Source organism: Ornithodoros turicata, chromosome 3 (assembly GCF_037126465.1).
Source record: "Ornithodoros turicata isolate Travis chromosome 3, ASM3712646v1, whole genome shotgun sequence".
NCBI lineage: Eukaryota > Metazoa > Arthropoda > Arachnida > Ixodida > Argasidae > Ornithodoros > Ornithodoros turicata.
This window is the reverse complement of record NC_088203.1, coordinates 26,599,475-26,618,891: the sequence shown is the minus strand read 5'-3', so window position 1 is coordinate 26,618,891 and position 19,417 is coordinate 26,599,475. Positions and strand designations below refer to the sequence as shown.

General features: G+C 49.4%; 1 protein-coding gene across 1 annotated transcript in view; it reads right to left on the bottom strand.

Moving 5' to 3' along the window:
* LOC135388325 (uncharacterized) overlaps positions 1-19,417 on the bottom strand; it is a 151,867-nt gene that overhangs the window by 107,629 nt on the left and 24,821 nt on the right. Inside the window, exons 26-29 of the mRNA XM_064617807.1 lie at positions 9,490-9,710; positions 9,319-9,428; positions 3,439-3,550; positions 3,243-3,374 (exon numbers count right to left, since the gene is read on the bottom strand). Of these exons, the coding sequence (XP_064473877.1) occupies positions 3,243-3,374; positions 3,439-3,550; positions 9,319-9,428; positions 9,490-9,710 (575 nt within the window). The remainder of the gene's footprint in view (positions 1-3,242; positions 3,375-3,438; positions 3,551-9,318; positions 9,429-9,489; positions 9,711-19,417) is intronic.

Here is a 19,417-nt window from a genome sequence, read left to right as displayed (position 1 = left end):
GCGCAAATTCCAACTAAATATTTTCTGAGTGAACGCAAAGCATAATACTTTCGTGCCAAAGACCGTTCAAGGTTGATCGACACTTCTTATCGAGAGTATATCACCCGAGAAAACTAAAATTTCGGGATCTTTTGGTGTTTTATACGGAATAGCTATTTAAACTGTTTAGTGTTGTTGTATAAGAGGCATAGAACGTGTTACGAATATTTGGAGGTGCGCAGACTTTGAAGAGTACGCAGAAAAAAAGCATGACTTTCGGAAATATTGCTTTTTACCACATATTCAGCCGCCGTGGTCCTGATAAAAATATTGCATTTGCAAAACATTGCTGATTGCATTTGATAGTACGCCCCTCGAACATTTAATTTACGAAGTTTCTTCGAAACACTGTTTTAGCAGCAAAAAAAAAAAAAAAAAAATTGAACTTGACCACCTCTGCACTCATCTGAGATTGCCCCGCAATGCTGCTTCACCCCAAGACGTATCGCCGCCGTTACTGCCAAACGCACATGGGACCTGCCCAAAGCCCCAAACCTCTTTGTGTTGCCTTCAAAAACTTCCGAAGCGTCAGGTTCTCATGAGAACGGTCTTCTGCGGTGGCGCAATACACAAAGAGCAATGGAGCCAGGATGTACTTCGACGATGACGGGTCTGCACCTATTACATCTAGCTCACTTAGATCGGAGGCGACACCGTCCTCCTAAGCACGCTTCTTATATTCAATGACGTCACTTGGACAGTTTCAAGTCTTCCCTTCTGTTATTGTGCTCTTTGGTGGTAGCCGAAAGAGTTATGTTGTCGTTGTGTATTCTGTAGTGAAGGAGCTGTTTTTCTCTGTTTCTCTATAACTTTCTGTGTCTGTTTCTTGTTCCTTTTTGTTTGTTTCTCTTTGTTTTCGGGAATAACAAGCCTCCATCATGACTAACCTTTCTCTTCCTTTTTTATCATCACTACTCTTAGAAATGGGGGGGGGGGGCGGGTGTCGAGGTAGCTTGCCGTTGTTGGCCGCACTCAAGTGGGCATCGTCACGACTATAGCCAAAAAAAAAGGAAAAGAAAGTGGGAGAAAGGGGAGTTGAGGACTTCAAAGTGATGTAGAGGCAGGATGACCGGTACTGAACTTCACCGCACCGGTACTGAACTTAGAAATGAACTTCACCGCATAGCACGCTCCTAGCCAACCACCGTCTAGAAAGATATCGTTATCTGCCCTGATTTGTTGAAAACGGGAGGCGTACACCTTTTTTGTGACAATTATGAACAGCATAAGTGTCACAAAAAAGGCGTACGCCTCCCGTTTTCAACAAATCAGGGCAGATAACGATATCATTCGAGATGATGGTTGGCTAGGAGCGTGCTATGCGGTGAAGTTCATTTCTAAGAGTGCTAAGCATAATCCCCCCACACCCTTTATATTATTTTTTTAATACTCCGTGTTAGCGCAGCAAAGTAACTGTGGCTATGAGTGGCGTACAGACTTAGATGGAGAGAGATCAGCAGGAAGGAGTTGGGGACAGGAGAGTTAGTATGCGTCCTGGGCAGACTTCAAGGGGAACTGTGCCGACATTCGTCTGGAAAGTCTGCCGGAAAACCCCAGACAGCACAGCCGGTGCGGGAATTCGACCCCGCGTCACCTCCCAGTCTCGGCGTCAAAAGCGAACTTTGTTCAAGGGGTGCACTATCAAGAGCAATTTGTCCCATATTTTTATCAGGACCACCCAGCGTGCAACTGACGGTTGAATATGTGGTAAAAAGCAATATATAAAAATATTTTTTTTCTGCGTACTCTTCCAAGTATACAGGGTGTCTCAGTTAAATCCCCGGGCTAAATAATTCGCGAATGGGTGCACCAATCGAATAACTTCCTTTTTTACGAGTATTTGTGCAATACCTCCTACAGCCTGCGCACCGTGTGAATGTGTGGGAGGCGCTCATTATTTAAATAAAAATCCAAAGGAGTTTCGTGAAAAACAACTTCTAAAGCAGGGTGCCATCGGCATTAAAATGGTACTATCCCTTTTGGGACCTTCAGTAGACAGCTTTTAGAGCAAAATCTGCCACCGAAGCGGGTCATTTGTTGCAGTAATTACATATCTTTGTCGCGGCTTGTGGCGGTGAAGCGCAAAAGGACGCTCTTCCACTCCCTTATCCACCAATGAATTAAGTGTTCTTGAGCTTACTTCGCAACGGGGAGTGCTGAAGAAAAAGTAACAGCATCAGACAGGCTACGTCAGTCCCCACCCTGCTTATCTGACTGATATGCGCCCTTTCTCAGTTATGATCGCATGGAGGAAACAGTTAATCACATAGTGCCTCGATATCACAACCTTTCCATTTTTTCTTCAGCACTCCCCATAGCGAAGTAAGCTCAAGAACACGCAATTCATTGGTGGATAAGGGCGTGGAAGAGCGTCCTTTGCGCTTCGCCGCGACCAGCCGCTACAAAAATTTGTAAACCGAAACCGATTAGTTACTGGAACAAGTGACCTGTTTCGATGGCAGATTTTTCTTTAAAAGGTGTCCACCGAAGGTCTCAAAAGGGGTAGTACCCATTTTAATGCCGACGGCGCCCTGCTTTAGAAGTCATGTTTTTCACAAAACTCATTTGAATTTTTATTTAAATAATGAGCCCCTCGCACTCGTTCACACGGTGGTTCAGTGGTATCAGACAGATACTTGTAAAAAAGAAAGTTATTCGATTGGTGCACCTATTCGCGAATTATTTAGCCCGGGGATTTAACTGAGACACTCGGTATATATATTTTATCCAAAATATTTTAACACGTTCTATGCCTCCTACACAACAGCGCTAAACAGTGTCAACAGCTATGAAAAAATTGCGAATTGGAGTTCCGAAAAAATTCAAAATATTCCCGAAATTTTAGTTTTCTCGGGGCATAAACTCACGAGAAAAAGTGTCGATCAACCTTCAACGGTCTTGGCACGAAAGTATCATGCTTTATCTTCACTCTGAAGAGATGTGGTTGGAATTTGCGCAAAAGCTATTTTTCGCCAGGTAGGTTACATGTCAAACTGCAATCTTAAAGAGGCGGCCACGACACGAAAAAAATTTTTGCGGCATAAGTAAGCCGGGAGAGAATTGGTTGCATGGGAACAATCAACCACAATTTATTTTAAAGAAATCGGGGATGGTCGAGGGCAATGTCTGGGACGTTTGGCATGGAATGGCCCATTTGCGTTCCACTGGGAGCAACACTGATATAACGATGAAAACTTCCTTACCGACTCATAAAGGAGAAAACGAAGACCAATACACAACTTCTCAGAACCATAAAACTCTTGTACCGCCATGCTAAAGGATACACAGGTGTGTTGGTTTCCTGAGAGGGTCCGCGCCCATTCCAGAGCAGCCACCTGGATGACAACGAAGGTCACAATTTTCTGCCGATGAACCAAGTGGATTAGCAGAGATTCTTACTAATGGAGCCGTAGGACTTCTGCTGTCCGGGTTGTATATCGACGGAAATGCGACTTGACAGTAACCCGCAGGACCTCTATAGTGCGTCTGGAGAATAACCACATCCGCGTACCTAAAACGTGATAGCAGAGCAGGTATACGGTGAGTCAAGCCCAAGATGGCTGTAGAACATTCAAAACAGTGACACGGAAGCTTTCTAAGTTGATTAATATGTTTTGTTTTGAGTAACAAACATGAACATGAAAATAGTGTTGATGTACATGTTGAGTACCATGATGACAACGAAAACATGCGTTCACCAAGCTAGTAAGGCTCGTTATCAAAATATTACCACACGCTAGACGCTACCAAGCCCACCTTGTTCTAACAGTATTCGCTTTTGCAGGGCGTGATACCACGCTACAATAGACTGAACTATAAAACAGAAGTATGTGCTGTAGAACCAGCACCAGAACCGTCAGGGGCACTGACCTCAGGAACACGATATAGGGGCCACTGGTCTGGTCGCTTATCAGCTCTAGACAACTAACAGGTTTGTGACACCTATGTACAGAGCAGTGCACCGTTTGTGCAGACCAGACTTGTACACGTTACCGAAAAAAAGGAACTAACTACCGTTACTCGTTACCACGAAAAAAAAAAGGAACTAAATAAGTTACCCGTTACCAAAGTAGCAAAAGGAACGCTACGTTCCCTGTTACCCGTTACTCTGTTACAACGTTACCCGTTACTCTGTAGTAACTTTTAGTAACTTACTTTTACGTTACCACGCTATTATACAGAGCCGCAACCATGTCAACATCAATATTGACACGTGCTTCATTTGGTCTGACAATTTCCATGGAATTCGATTTGAAGAATAGTTGGTACTCGAAATGGGCATCGGTTATTTTTGGTGCGTTTGCTCGAGAGAGCCTCTGTGGCAAAAATTGCTGTGGAAAGGTATATGGCTGCATCAAATACAGCCACCTTTGTTTGATGCATGTATTGGATTCGCCTGATTAGTAAGGAGGCTGACTTTCTTTTATTCGTTCTGTGAATTCAAGGCCAACAGCTGCTTTTATTCGTCTATTTTGGCACCACTGTTAGGAGGCTACACGACGTCAGCGCGAATATTGTGCGTTTATGTGAACTGATAAATGCTACACCAACGTCTACAATCTGTTGTATACGCTGGCTCTTTGCATGGCTAACCTTTCCTTTCTTTTAATAAACATAACCACACCCCGCTGTAAACCATCAAATCAGTCAAGGTTCTCGGGCTACCTCCTCACAACACAGCATTGGCTCCACGAGGTATTCGATTGATTCGTGAAAAATGTATAATCCTCGATACGGTAACTGCTACAGCTAACTAAGATATTGAAGACGCTTACCTAAGCACGATCCTCCAAATTCGAATGCGACGAGTGGGATGCACTCGGTCATTTTAGTTTGGAAAGGCAAAGAAGACACTAAAATACTACATTCCCGCCACCTCTTGCCGCCTTAACCCTGAACGTCTCGTCCAACCCAAGCCACACTCACGTGATTATCATATGTGCCATCTTATAATTAGGGAGTGACTTTTTCGGGTTAAACCCGATTCCGCCCTGTATTCCCCACCGAACTGACCTTGAACCAATCCGGGTTAAACCCGATTTCTCTCCGAATTCCAGTCACTATAAAATCCTCAAGCGACGTTTCCACTGAAGACCAACAAAGGTCGTCACGTGTAATACATGTGCATTCCCAGCAATACACCCACATGTGTCAACACTGCCTACGCCTTCGGGCATTGCCGCCGGAGGGTCATGATCCCGCAAAAAAAGCAATAAAAGAGAGATTAGCAAAGGACTTAATAAATAAGAGGAGAGACAAAAATACCCGATAACACCCGAAGCCACACTTATCTCCCGATTTCTCCCCGAATTACAGATTTAAAGATAGCGCCCGATTTTTACCCCCTAAATCTGAGAAAGGCATTTAACCCGAAAAAGTTATCCCTGCTTATAATCCAACGAGTGATCTTCACTGAGCCCACAAGTGTGGAGGTGGGAGCGAAAATACAGGGACTAAGGTTCCTTCCCGAGGCCAGACCAATGACAGCGCTAGCTGCATATAATAAACCCGGCATCTCGTGGTCCAGGTCGGGTGGACCCACTTTACGACAACACGGCAAATCAGCAGACAATGACAATGTCATCCCAGGATATGAGTTTCGGCGAGCTTAGTTACTCTACTATATCCATTGGCAGCTGCTGGGAGATAGCACACACACCCACAAACAAATCCAGGGTAGTTTTCGAAGAATGCTTTCATGGTCGATGACACGACCGGGAAGTGTTGCGGCATTCGTCATGCCGACCACCTTAGAATGACTGTCGACCAGAGGCAGTGTTGTTACTGTTGTACGTAGCGCCGTTACTAGTAGATTTGTATGCGTTCTACCGAAATTTGTATGCGCTACCGAAAAAAGTAACGGATACGGTAGCGCCGTTACTAGTAGCGGCGCTACCACATCCGTTACTTTTTTCGGTAGCGCGGTAGAGATCGCGCTACTTTTTTAAATAGGCAGCGTAAGAAGTATTTCCGTTACAAATTTGCAGTAGCGCAATCTTTGAGGGAACCGATCTCCGGTTCGTGACAACTCGTATTCGACCTATAATCAAGCCACCACTCTGCCTGCTTTCGAACAAGCTGTCCAATATAACGGCCCATTCTGCGAAGACAGGGCACATAGCCCGAAATGACGGCACAGAGTTCGTTATGTTACAAAGAGGTTGTGCCCTCCACGTGCTCCCTATTTGGGATTAACCTTCTTGGTGATTTGGTGCATGGTTCAAGTTGTCCGCAAACTGAGGTCAGTCCTACTGCATTGTGGAGCTAGTCACGAAGCTGCTACTTTTAATTGTGTCCACATGACATTGAGCCACGTACGCTCAGGTGCTTGAGTGTTGCCATTTCCTGTCCATGGACAGCTGGTCCATGGCTTGCTACAGCAAGCATCTTAAGTATAAGTAGTATAAGGAGGAGAAAGGAAACGGTAGCGTGGTGTTATCAGACATCTCTTATGCGCCTTGTTGGGAAAGCTTATCCGTACGTCAAGGAAGTCCAATTTGAAAAAGCACACCAAATTATGTTTACTAACTTCTCGTTCCGGGCAAGCTCAGTTCTTTTTCTAGCAAAGCTGTAGAGCTTTTTAGCGGTAGGCTTGCTGTGCGTCTTATTCGCTTTAGGGCAACAGAATTTATTTATTATTTTGAGATATTTTATTTTATTATTTTGAGACGTTTGAAGTACGTCATCAATGATGCTGTTCGTTTCTTTCCTAAAAAGTAGCGCATGAAATATCGGCATGAAATATGAACTTTTTACGCCTAACGGTAGCGGTATTCCGCTACTTTTAGGAACGTGTAACGATATCGGGATTTCGTTACTGTTTGCTCAGGTAGCGCGAATCGGTATTACGCTACCTTTTTCGGGTAGCGGGTACAACACTGACCAGAGGCTCCCAGGGGCTGAACATCCAGGTCAGGTCACCTGGTGTTAGAAGCTTAAGAGATTTCGGGAATCTCCACATACTAACTGACCATGTCGTCCATGTTGAAGCCGAGCGTAAACGAAGGAAACGAACGAGTAGCGTGAGTAACGAGTTACCGATTTTTGTAACTGAATACGTTATTAGTCACAATTTTTAGAAAAGTAACTAGGTCGTTACTTTGTAACCGAAAAAAGTAACTCGTTACTGGGTAACCAGTTACTTGTAACGAGTTACGTACAACTCTGGTGCAGACTCCTCCGTGCCATGATCCAACTGTCCGGTACGGTACGGTGCGGTAGAGACATGACAATATTCGCAGTTGACGATGTCCAAGCATATGTAGTAGGGTAAGGTGGGGCAAGATGAGACACGGGGCAAGACGCGATTTTTTTGCGGGATGCCGCCTGTCTCAGATACGCTTTGCTCCATACGCTTGAAACTTTACTCATAGGTGGCTCTACATGTCCGCTTTATTGCACGTGAGAATTGTACGTATTTGTGTATGCGTTGAAGGAGAAAAAAATCGGTTACTTCTGCCTGTAATGTAAAGACTCTTTTGTAGTCCCTGTAATCTGTGCACCAGCGTTTCGCAGGCTTTTTCTGTCAATGTAAGTCCACATCCTATTTCTTTATTCATTCATCTAGATATATGCAAAATATGGGCACTCAGAAAAAATTACTGCATCCGATGAGGTGAACGGGGTATGACGCGACAATTTAATGTAATTTAAATGTAATGCAATTTAAATATAATGTGATTTAGAAACGGATACGTGACGGATAACGGACTATTAGGTGGCTTTATGCTTGTTCCTCAGCGATTTCTTTTTTGCATATTGCCTAGGATTTTCCATCAAATTTTCCTGTTTCCTAAGATATTTCCAGCAAAGAAGAAGCGCACACAGAAGCGAACGACCAGGGACACATCAGACGCCTGGTGCCTTGTTTGCAAACATGGAGGAAGGAAACACAGGAGCGGCCCCTCCGACAGTTTTCCATCGTGACGAGAGAGCGTAGCCGCGTACGCGTCGCATTCTGGGATGCTCCTCTTTACCACGTGACGGCCTCACGTGACCCTCCAGACAGCACGGCGCCACCAAAGTAGTTGTGTCACAGTTCAGATGGCAGTATTATGTTGTGTTGAACGCGTGCTTGCACTTTTATTTCTGTATATTCAGATGTTTACTCTTCTATTAGAAGACCAGTCACAATGTGCAGAACGCAAAAGGAGTACGCGTGACCGGAAACATCACGTGTTGCAACGGTGACTACGTTTCTTGATTAAGTGGTAAAGAATGCTGTACCCAGAACAACAAAGGATATGAAATGAATCTGCAGAACAGCGCCACTTCCCAAACGAACGATTCAAGATGACTCGAACACACACAGGCGACTAAAACAACAGGTCCGTGTACTGACGAATAAATAAAGCGTGTCACCGTGACAGGGCTGCTTTCCGTTCAACGAGAGCCGCAGCTGGGACAGGAACACATTACCATACGTCGTTTCTACGACGGAGCTCACATTTTCAGAATAAATGACTTTCGAAAAGCAAAATCACACAGAGAGCAGCGCGAGAAACAAAGCCTTGCAAAACCGAAACTTAAGAGCGGATCACGTGGTGGATAGGACGTAATGACGATTTTGACTCGAGCGACCGCTAGAGGGTGGCTTGTCTGGAGGGAGAGCCGCTCCTTGTGTTTCCTTCCTCCATGTTTGCAAAGGACGGCGGAGCAAAATAGCACCGGGTTCTGTGAGGTTTTATTGCACATCATGTGTGCGGTGGGCTCAGGGAGGTTGTGTAGGGGCCCATGGGCTTCACTTGGTCTGCTTGGATTGCTACTTGTATAGTTCATTACCGCGACGTGTCTCATCTTGCCCCACTCGATGTCTCGTCTTGCCCCGAGGGTTGGGGCATTCTACATTTTTGAATTTCTTGTTCTGTGTTTACTGTAAACGTATTTTTATTCGCGATGTATTAATTTTCGCGAATCGCGCATCCAGTCATTTGCGAAATTATTCGCGAGTATTTAATTTCGCGATTCCAGGGCTACTTCCGTTAGCGGTATAAACATCAAGCTGTGTTCGCGAGTGCAATTTTTCGCGATTTTTCAGCGGCCGCGAAATTCGCGAAAATTAATACATCGCGAATAAAAATACGTTTACAGTATATTTGACCGGCTACGTTCGTTCTGCATTTACAGGTCAGAAGCTCTAGACCCCTGAGAATGTGTCTATGGCTGTTTTTGTTTTTTTTTGTGAAAAACACGAAAAATAAAAATGTCATGTTCAATTGCAAATTTCTGTCATCTTGCCTCACCTTACCCTATATTTAAATATGTAGGGCATGTACTTACCGAGTGATGTCAGACATCCTTGTAGCCAGCGTCTTTGGCGGCACCGATAGATCTGTAATCTCCAATCCAACAATAACATCTAGGCTTCCCGCGTATACCTTCTTGATCGCCTGCAGTGTGTTTCCGTTTCCGTCATATTTCTCATACTGCATCACTACATTAATGCTGTACCTTCAGAATAGGAATGAGCCTTGAAGATGACCTTGATGTTTTGTTGACGTTGATGATTGCGATACCGTTAAACTGGCGTGAACGTAGTGTGAGTGCAGTAACAGTAGCGAAGCCCTCGCCTGTTCCAGGTCCCGTGTAAGTGAAGTAAGCCGAAACTATGCTGTTGAAGCCCAGGTAGTGTCTCATGTTGGGCCTCAATAGAGCATATTTCCATATAGAATCTGCCGAGATCAGTTAGGTATATCACTTTCGAGTTACCGACTGAAACACTCTATGATTGCCATTTCGCGGGCGTAAACAGACACTGTGCACACTTCGATAATTGCTCGATTTACCAAGGCTACAAAATGCAACAGTGTGCTCCATAATACTACCCCCTTGGAGGTCCTCAACGTATGGAAATAAATAAATAAATAAATAATTTTATGCAGGAATGGCGCATGAAAAAATAGTCGCGGGGCCTTTTGGATAACCGCTCCAGTCGAATCACGCTGAACGAATCACACAGTTCCAGGCAATTAGAGGATGCTGCAGACGACAAGCCACTGCTAGACGAAGTATTGAAGTCAAGGTGAAAAACCGGGCGTGTTGGTGTTTATCTTGCATGACGAACTACCACTGGGAACGGGACAGAGAGACCTAGCACTAGAGACACCCAGACACCTATAGACTCTAGCACCTGTCCTGTCGTCTCCTCTCTCTGTCCCGTTCCCAGTGCTAGTTCGTCATGGAAGTATTGAAGAAGCGTCCGACCTCAATGTTCTACTTTCGTTGGTTGCAGTATCATTGTCTGAACCCAAGGCTGCACCCCATGTTACGCAGAATAAGTTTGATATTAATAGGTCTTGAATAGGGAATCTCAGCGTATGAACGAATTAATCTACGCAGCCCCGTGTCGTACCGCGTCATGCTGCTTTACTTTGAAAAACCTGCCCGCGCCCGACATATTAGTCCCTGTGCGTTCGAACAGCAGAGACGCGCTCGGATTATTTTTCACTTCACCAATCATTGAAACAAGACACAGGCTACAGGTATGTACATTAAAACCCTAGTCAGACGGCAAACCTAAGTCCGTTACCGGAACGGCCGTCATCTTCAACAGGTGAAGTAACGGCCGTTCCGCTAACGGCCTTAGGTTTCCCGTCGGACTAGAGTATTAGGGGAACTAGTTGCCACTAGATGCGCCTTCATTCGGAATTAATCAGTGCCGTGTATGCCAAAGGGAGTCTGGTCATTAATGGGACCTGCCTATACCTGAGGCTCCACCCACTTTCTGAGGTATCTAGCCAGTCACAGGTCGAAATGCAGTTGTCTATTATTACATCCATCCAGTACTTATACCTCACCCTTATTTACTGGGTGCCATCATTTTGGAGAAACTCGATTGATTCGGATTGAAACGGATATCACTGGTGACGGACCAAAACGACGGATTTTGCGCCCACTTTTATCAACGCCATCTGCATGGAGAGATGCATGTTGGGAAAGCTCAGAATTGCATTGCAGAAATGGTTGCTGGCAGAAGTGATTGGCCAGGAGAGCGGTACAACCGCTTCTTCGTAGCAGACGACTGCCGGTATGAGGTTTTAAATCACGTGACGTGTAGATCGAATAAGAAATGATGTATGTATAAATAAAATGCACTTATATAATGCAAAATCCTACGTATAAGGGTCGTCCTTGTTATTTTCTTCGTGTCAAACTAAGCGTAACGTTAGCAACGAAACATCCCGTTTTCGCGTAAATAATGATGGCGGAGCGAAAGTTGAAGCCGATTTTGCAGATGCGTACATGGGGATATATGCTCACAGTATGAAATTATAGTTTGTGGAAATTTTTTGTCATGAAATCTCCACTTCGCCGTTCCAAGCACCATCCTCTATCTTGGAGAAAATTTGGTGTCATGGCAGCTCCCATGAAAAACGGTAACCAATAAAATGCGCCTAAGTTTGATTGACAGGTCGACCCGCTTTTTTAGGCTCCTCCTGATCGCCAGACTCCCTTTGGCATACACGGCACTGGAATTAATGCCAGGAGAATTGGTCAAGTACATAATTATTTTCGCCACACATTCTTCGATGTACCTATGTATGTAGCCAACGTTTCCTTTAGAGAAGTATGAAAGCCTCTATAAAAACATGCGACGAGACGAGACGCCATGGCCTTTGTACGTACACGAAACGGTCGCTTACCCCTTGAATAATCTGATATCAGTGGCCCGTAGATGTTCTAATGCTCTTTTCTGCATCATGGTTCATCCTAAAGGCCCACACACGCGTTTCAAAAAGCGGCGCCTCCTTGGCGTTCGCGGCGCGGATGTCGGTCACACGTAGCAGAGACGCCAGCGTGCAGACGCCTCTCTGAGAGTACATAACATCAACGCAGGCCAGCTGGTGAAAAAGCTGCATGATGTTGAAAGCCTGAGTCTGGGCATCTGTACTTGTTGCCCAGACCCTGGCTTTGCAACATCATGGAATCGCATCTCGTTGTTGTTGCTGCCTCAATATTGCACGGACACTTCTTGCGCTCTTTACATTGTGAAGCATTTCTACTTGCATCATCAATCATCGGAACGACAGGCGTGACACAATATAATACAGAGGCAGAGAACGAACGGCAGAAGAAGCGGGACGCATGTTCACACACCGGTAACCAAGACACGTGGGTCACTCAAGTCGTATTTATTTTCGTTAATACCATAGTTCGTGTGAACCCTCAGCTCGCCGTTGACAGCTTTGACCAGAAACCACTGTTACTTAAGAGTAATCAGACGTGGCCTATCGTCACCGTGGTTGCAGAACAACTGCACGTTTATTGTGTCATATACACGAGCGGGGTGCCCCGCCCCTCGTCCTCTTTCTTAACATCCTCCGCGGGCCGCCGGTCGCTCCACGTCCCCTTCTAAGCGGTGTAGCAACTGGACTGGACGGTGGAGGACAGTTCTGTTGGCGAGCGCGACCGCGCAGGCACGAACGACGCCGTCGCGCCCGGGAAAGGCTTGTGTGACGCGGCCGAGTTTCCACATCAGGGGGGGCCCTTTATCGTGGATGACCACCACATCACCGACTTGTAGCTGTGACTCTGGCTTATGCCGTGTCATGTGCGCCGATCTTAGCTGAAGGAGATACTCCTTTCGCCATCTACTCCAAAACTGCGAGCGGTGCCGCCTTCGGACCTTCAGATACTGCCGGAGGCCCTTGGCACTCGGTGGCGGGGTGACTTCGCCCGGCGTTGGGTAGGAGCGTCAGGTGTTTTCCTACGAGGAAGTCCGCCGGTGTCAAAGGGTTCAGGTCTTCGGTCTCGGACGTGACGTAAGTGAGTGGCCGGCAGTTCACTATGCACTCAGCTTCGCAGAGGGCGGTGGTGAGTTCTTCGAAGGTAAGGCGCTGCCTTCCCAGACACCGTTTCAGGGCGTCCTTGACGGAGCGGACCATCCTTTCCCACCACCCGCCCCACCAAGGTGCTCTCTCCACAATGAATTTCCACTGGATGCGGTAGGTAGCGGCGAAATTCAGTACATCTTCGGAGGAGAGCAGACGAGACACCTGATGAAAGGTGCGGGCATTGTCGGACATCATGAGGGATGGTACGCCGCGTCTGGAAGTGAAACGCCGGAAGGCACTGAGGAAGTGTTGCGTGGACATTCCGGTCGCTAACTCGAGGTGCACCGCACGTGTGACGCCGCAGGTGAAAAGGACTATGTACGCCTTTCGCTGCTTGCCGTCTTCGTGCACGTACAAAGGGCCCGCGAAGTCCACGCCCACCACATCAAATGGGTTCGTGGGAGTAACTCTTTCACGCGGGAGAGGAGCAACCGGTGCAGTCTGTGAGGACAGCCGTCGACGCCTACACTGTAGGCACGTTTGGAGCACGCGGCGAACAGTCTTCCGGCCCTTGACAATCCAGTATTTCAGCCGCAGTTCGCAGAGGGTGTCTTGCACTCCGGTGTGGTGGAGACGCCGGTGGACGTCAAGGACAAGCAACTCTGTGAGACGGTGCTTGGCCGGGGGAAGTACGGGATGCCGGGTGCTGTCCTCTTCGTCGGCGAACTCCAATCTTCCTCCCACCCGAAGAAGCGAGTTTGCGTCCAAGTATGGGTTCAGAGTCAAAAGAGCAGACGAACGGGAGATGGGTCGCGCCGCCTGAAGGTCAACGGCATCTGCGCCAAAGCATTCTAGTTGAGTGCGGCGGACCCATAGAAGCTCTGCCGAATGCAGTTCTTGTGCAGAGATGGGCCCGGTTAGCCTTGATCCAGGTCTCCGCGAGTTGTTGACATATCTGAGCACGTATGCTGTCACTCTAAGCACGCGGCTGAGTAGACTGTAGTCCTCTAACCGGATGATGGGGTCACCATGGTGGATCGCTACTGGACAGCACGTCTCTTCCTTCCGAGAGGATGATGGGGTGCGGTTCGATATTGGTTCGAGAGGCGGGTCGACACTACCAGACAACCATGGGGGTCCAACCCACCACAGCTCGCTGCTGACGACCTCGTCCGCGGAGATTCCTCTCGTGAGCAGGTCGGCTGGGTTATTTTTCCCGTCACAATGACGCCACTGACCAGGATCGGTGAGGTGCCGTATCTCCCGCACGCGGCCTTCTACAAACTGCGGGCACCGTGAAGCCGTGTTCTTGATCCACTGCAGCGCAATCTGAGAGTCCGTCCAGAAGGTTGCCTTCCATGCCACGTTGGGCCTGACGCCGCGGATGCGGCTGTAGAGACGAGCAGCGAGAAGGCAGCCGAGTAGCTCTAAGCGTGGTAGTGTTACCGGTTTCAGCGGCGCGATTCGACCCTTGGCGAGAAGCAGATTGCAGCTGATGCCCTTCGTGCCCCTGTCTACTCTCATGTAGATGGCCGCGCCGTAGGCTCGCGGGCTAGCGTCGGCAAAGATCTGGAGATCTTGGACGCTGCCGTTCGTACTGGCAGTGCATCTGGGCACGTTCAACAGCGAAAGAGTGGGCAGGCCGTTCACCCACTTGTTCCAGACTTGATGTGCTGTGTTAGTCATTGGTCGGTCCCAAGGCACGGCGTCCTTCCACATTGCGTGAAACAACAGTTTCGCGGTGACGGTGAACGGGGCTAGAAGCCCAAATGGATCGTACAATCTGGAAAACGTCCTGAGCACCGTGCGTTTCGTGGGCTCGTTAAGCTTGGCGAACGCGTGAACCGCGGTGACTGGCGCCAAGATTGCGTCCGCGTGACGATCCCATGGCACCCCCAGAACACTAAGCACGGTGTCCGTGCAACCAACGTTGTCATATGCCGTTCCGTCCTCGAGGAACTTCCGCTGAAGCGTCATTGAGTTCGCCGCCCACTTCCGGATGTCCATTCCGGCCTCTTGCAAGATGGCCCTCGTTTCCGCGTATAAGGTCTCGGCCTCTTGCGTGTTGTCGCATCCAACCACCAGATCGTCTACGTAGAAGCTGGTACACAGACGAGCCGCCGTGAGTGGATAGCGAGTGCAGGCACGGAAATGGTGGTGTAACGTTGCTGCGAGTAGAAATGGACTGGACGAGGCTCCGAACGGCACTCTTGTCATCCTCCACTGCTTGACTGCTGGGTAAGGGTTGGATGCCGACGGCAACTCCTGGATCCACAGGAAACGTAGAGCGTCCCTGTCTTGCGGCCGGATGTGGATCTGCAGATACGCCTTGCGGATATCTGCGGTGAGGATGATGGGAGAGGACCGAAACGTGATGAGCAAACGCAGGAGGTCGCTGTTTAGGTTCGGACCCTTCGCCAAGACGTCGTTGAGTGAGGGTTGGCCGGGGACGTGAGACGACGCGTCGAACATTATTCGGACCTTGGTAGTGACGGCTTCGTTGCGGATGACCGCATGATGAGGTAAGTAGTACAGATTGTTGGTGGGGTGTGGCCCAGTCACCGGTTCGGCGTGCCCTTCGGTAAAGTACTCGCGCATGGTGGACTCATACTGCTCCAGAACTTCGGGCGCCGTGCTGAAACGTAGCAATTGGGCCTTCAATCTCTTCTCAGCGGTGGCAAAGTTGCCAGCCTCGAGCGGGAGACCGGGCTCTTTGATCATGAGAGGTACCTCATATCGGTCTCTTCGCCACTTGATATTGTCTTCAAATACTTGGAGATCTGCGGCTCCATCGGGAGTAGACAGCTCTGACTCCGTGATGCCCAAAGCCTCTAGTCGCCAGAGGTCAGCTGGCTCTGGTAGTCCCTCGTCGAGCGTGGAGCATAAGAGCGACGTTAGGGCATGGTGGTCCTGCGACGAGCCGGGTGGAGCTACGCCGGCATAAACCAGCAACGCACAACGAGACCCTGTCGTACGTTCGGAATGTGGAGGCCTGCGTTGACCCAAACGCAAAGATGGACAGGCCTTCCGAAGACTGAATGGGGCAGCGAAGCTGTCGGGCAAGGTCTTCGGTGACGAATGTCCTTTGGCTCCCGGTGTCGAGCAAGACTCTCACCTCTGCAGACCCACTGGGACCGGATATCGTCGCTGTGGCTGTTTGCAAGAACGTAATGGTTGAGGACGTTGAGGCTGCTGTGGCCTGGACTGCTGGCGCCGACACTGGCGCGGCTGCTGCGCTCCGAGCGCTCGCCTGAGGCTGTATATCACAGAGCACCGTCAGGTGTTTCCCCTGACATTTACCGCTATTCAGGCTTCCAGCCGAACGACAACGCCGGGCGATGTGATTGCGCCTCGCGCACCGGAAACAGCGATGCTCTGAAGCGAGGCGCCGGCGCTTCTCCTCCGGTGTGAGAGATGCTGAGCAAGCCGCAATGCGGTGATCCGCGGTCCGACAAAGGGCGCACGCTGGCGGTTCAGGAGCTTGCGACGACGGCTCTGCGGCGACGACGGTGGCGGGGGCAGAGCTCACTAAGGTTGGGAGTGCAGCGGCCGATGGCAAGGGCTTGGCACCTCATCATCCGCGTGGTCTCGATGGGAAGGCCGTGGTCGGTGAAGCGCAGCCTCCTCTCGCGCTTCGACGTGAACGCGCAAGAAGTCCATCAGCGCCTTAACCTCTGTTGCTGCTGATGGTGAGGCTGACGTCGCGTCCGTGGGCGGCGCCGTAGCGCTCGCGTCGGCAGATGCGACCAGTTCCTTTCTCCTTTGCCGAAACTGCACGAAGAGCTCTGGAGGCAGGCATCGAGATACGACCCTGTACAGCACCACTTCATAACTGGACAGCGGAATTTCCAGCGCTTCCAGAGCACGTGTGTGGCGGAAAACTTCGTCTAATAAGTGCCGGAGCTGTATCACATCGCTACTGTGGATCGCCCGAAGCGCAAGTAGCTTATCGATGTGATCCGCTGCCAGAAGATCTGTGCGACCGAAGCGTTGCTTTAGAGCTTCGACGGCCACGTTGTAGTTTGCACCGCTTAGGCTGATCCCGTCGATGCTACGCTTGGCGTCGTCGATGACGTAGCATAGAAGATATTTAAACTTCTCCACCGCGGCCAATGAATGGTTGTCGTGGACGGTCGCCTGAAAGTGCTCCCAAAAGCGGGCCCAGTCCTGCAACTTGCCCCCGAACTTCGGTATTTGCAGCTTTGGCAACGATACAGCTCGGCTCGTTGGGCAGCTCCGCGCCGCGTCGCCCTGCGCGACCGTGGAGGCGCCCGGCGCTGGCACCGTTGCCGCTGACGTGGTTCGTAGCATTCGTTTCGCTCTTGTGATGGCGGCCTCCAACTGCTGCTCACAGTCGAATATGCCCTGCACCTCGTCGTCGTACTTGTCATCCTCCGTGAGCGCCAAGATCTGGAGGTCCAAGTCGTGAAGCGCGGCCTTTCGTGCGACCAAGAAGTCGAGGTCCACTTCAATGCCCTCGGCTGTGACCTCTGCGCTAGGACAATCTCGCAGACGATTGACGACGCGGGTCACTGCGCCTCTTGCGCCTGCTCTGCTGCGCCGGAGGCCATCCAAGTGGTCCACAGGCATTGTGGAATTCAATTCCGAATGACGAGAGGCGAAATCCCGGGCTGGCGTGCTGCCTCGTTGCCGAAGTGGAAGGTCCAGGCGTTGCGACGAGGGCAGTCGAAGGGGCCAATATCCCGGGTTTCGGCACCAATGTTACTTAAGAGTAATCAGACGTGGCCTATCGTCACCGTGGTTGCAGAACAACTGCACGTTTATTAGTGTCATATACGCGAGCGGGGTGCCCCGCCCCTCGTCCTCTTTCTTAACAACCACCTTTATACCCTAGCCGCACGGCAAACTTATACTCTAGTCAGACGGCAAACCTAAATTAGGTTTGCCGTCTGACTAGGGTATAAGTTTGCCGTGCGGCTACGGCGAACTTATGCGCCGATGCCGCCGTGCGGCTACGGCGTAGCGGAAACGGCCGTTCCGCTAACAGACTTATACCCTAGTCAGACGGCAAACCTAAGTCCTTTAGCGGAAAGGCCGTTATTTCACCTGTAGTCCAATCATCATTTGGAATGACATCGTTCTCTGCTTTGATTTGTTGAAAATGGGAGGCGTACACCTTTTTTATTACAATTATGCTGTTCATAATTGCCGCAAAAAAGGCGTACGCCTCCTGTTTTCAACAAATCATGGCGGAGAACGATGTCATTCGAAATCATGATTGGACTACAGGTGAAGTAACGGCCCGTTCCTCTAACGAACTGTCTGACTAGGGGCGGATCCAGACCCTCGTTTTGGGGCGGTGGAGCGGTTATTTTGTCGGAGCGCGTAGGGGGGAGGGGGAGAGGGAAATCCAATGTATAAACTGACGTTTTGGGGGGCTATCGCGCAACCGCCCCCCCCCCCCCCCCTGGATCCGCCACTACGTCTGACTAGGTTACGTATTAATGCATTAAACGGAATGGCATTTACTACACCTCCTAACCAACCATCATCTCGAATGACATCGTTCTCTCCTCTGTTGTAACTATGTCCTGCATATTTGTCACAAAAAAAAGTGTACGCCTCCAGCTTTCATCAAATCCGGGGAGAGAACGATGTCATTCGAGATGATGGTTGGTTAGGAGGTGAAGTAGCCATTCCGTTTAATGCATTAATGCCGTGTTGTTATTGTATTATACAATGTTAAAACAGAACTTCACCACATAGCACGCTCCTAGCCAACCATCATTCCGAATGATACTATTCTGTCTCCTGATTTGTTCAAAATAGGGGGAGGAGCCTATCTGGGATATTGCACAATGTGTCCTAGATAGGCGCCTCCTCCCATTTTCGCGTGACGGCGCACACTGCTGTGTGGCCAACAACGGCGAGCCGATCTTGCCATTACCCCCCCCCCGCCCCCATTTTAACAGTGTACTGTCGCATCAAGCACGCACAAGGACAAAAGATCCCCGCGCAGTATTGCTGTTGTGTTGAGAGGCTCATCGGCACAAAAAGAAAAGGTCACTTCCGCCACGTCGCGAGTGCTCAGAGTGGCTGCACTCTTAAAAATGAGGGGGGGGGGGGGGGGGTGTCGAGGTAGCTTGCCGTTGTTGGCCGCACTCAAGTGGGCATCGTCACGACTATAGCCAAAAAAAAAAAAAAAGGAAAAGAAGGTGGGAGAAAGGGGAGTTGAGGACTTCAAAGTGATGTAGAAGCAGGATGACCGGTAAAAATGAACTTCACCACATAGCACGCTCCTAGCCAACCATCATCCCGAATGACAACGTTCTCGCCCCTGATTTGTTGAAAACGGGAGGCGGAGCCTATTCTGTGCCGTGCATAATGGCCCAAAAAAGGCTCCGCCTCCCGTGACAATGCCCACAACCAACAACGGCAAGCTACCTCGACCCCCCTCATTTTTAAGAGTGTGGATGGAAAGCGTTTGCTGATCCGCGCGCTCGACAGCTGCAGCACGACGTGGTTCTCGAAAAGCGGCTGGAAACGATTCGCCGCTTCGCCGCGCCGCCCCACCAACCCACCGTCGTTCGCGTCTCCGCGGACGCGTCGCCGCCTCAAGAAACGCATGTATGAAACCACCTGGC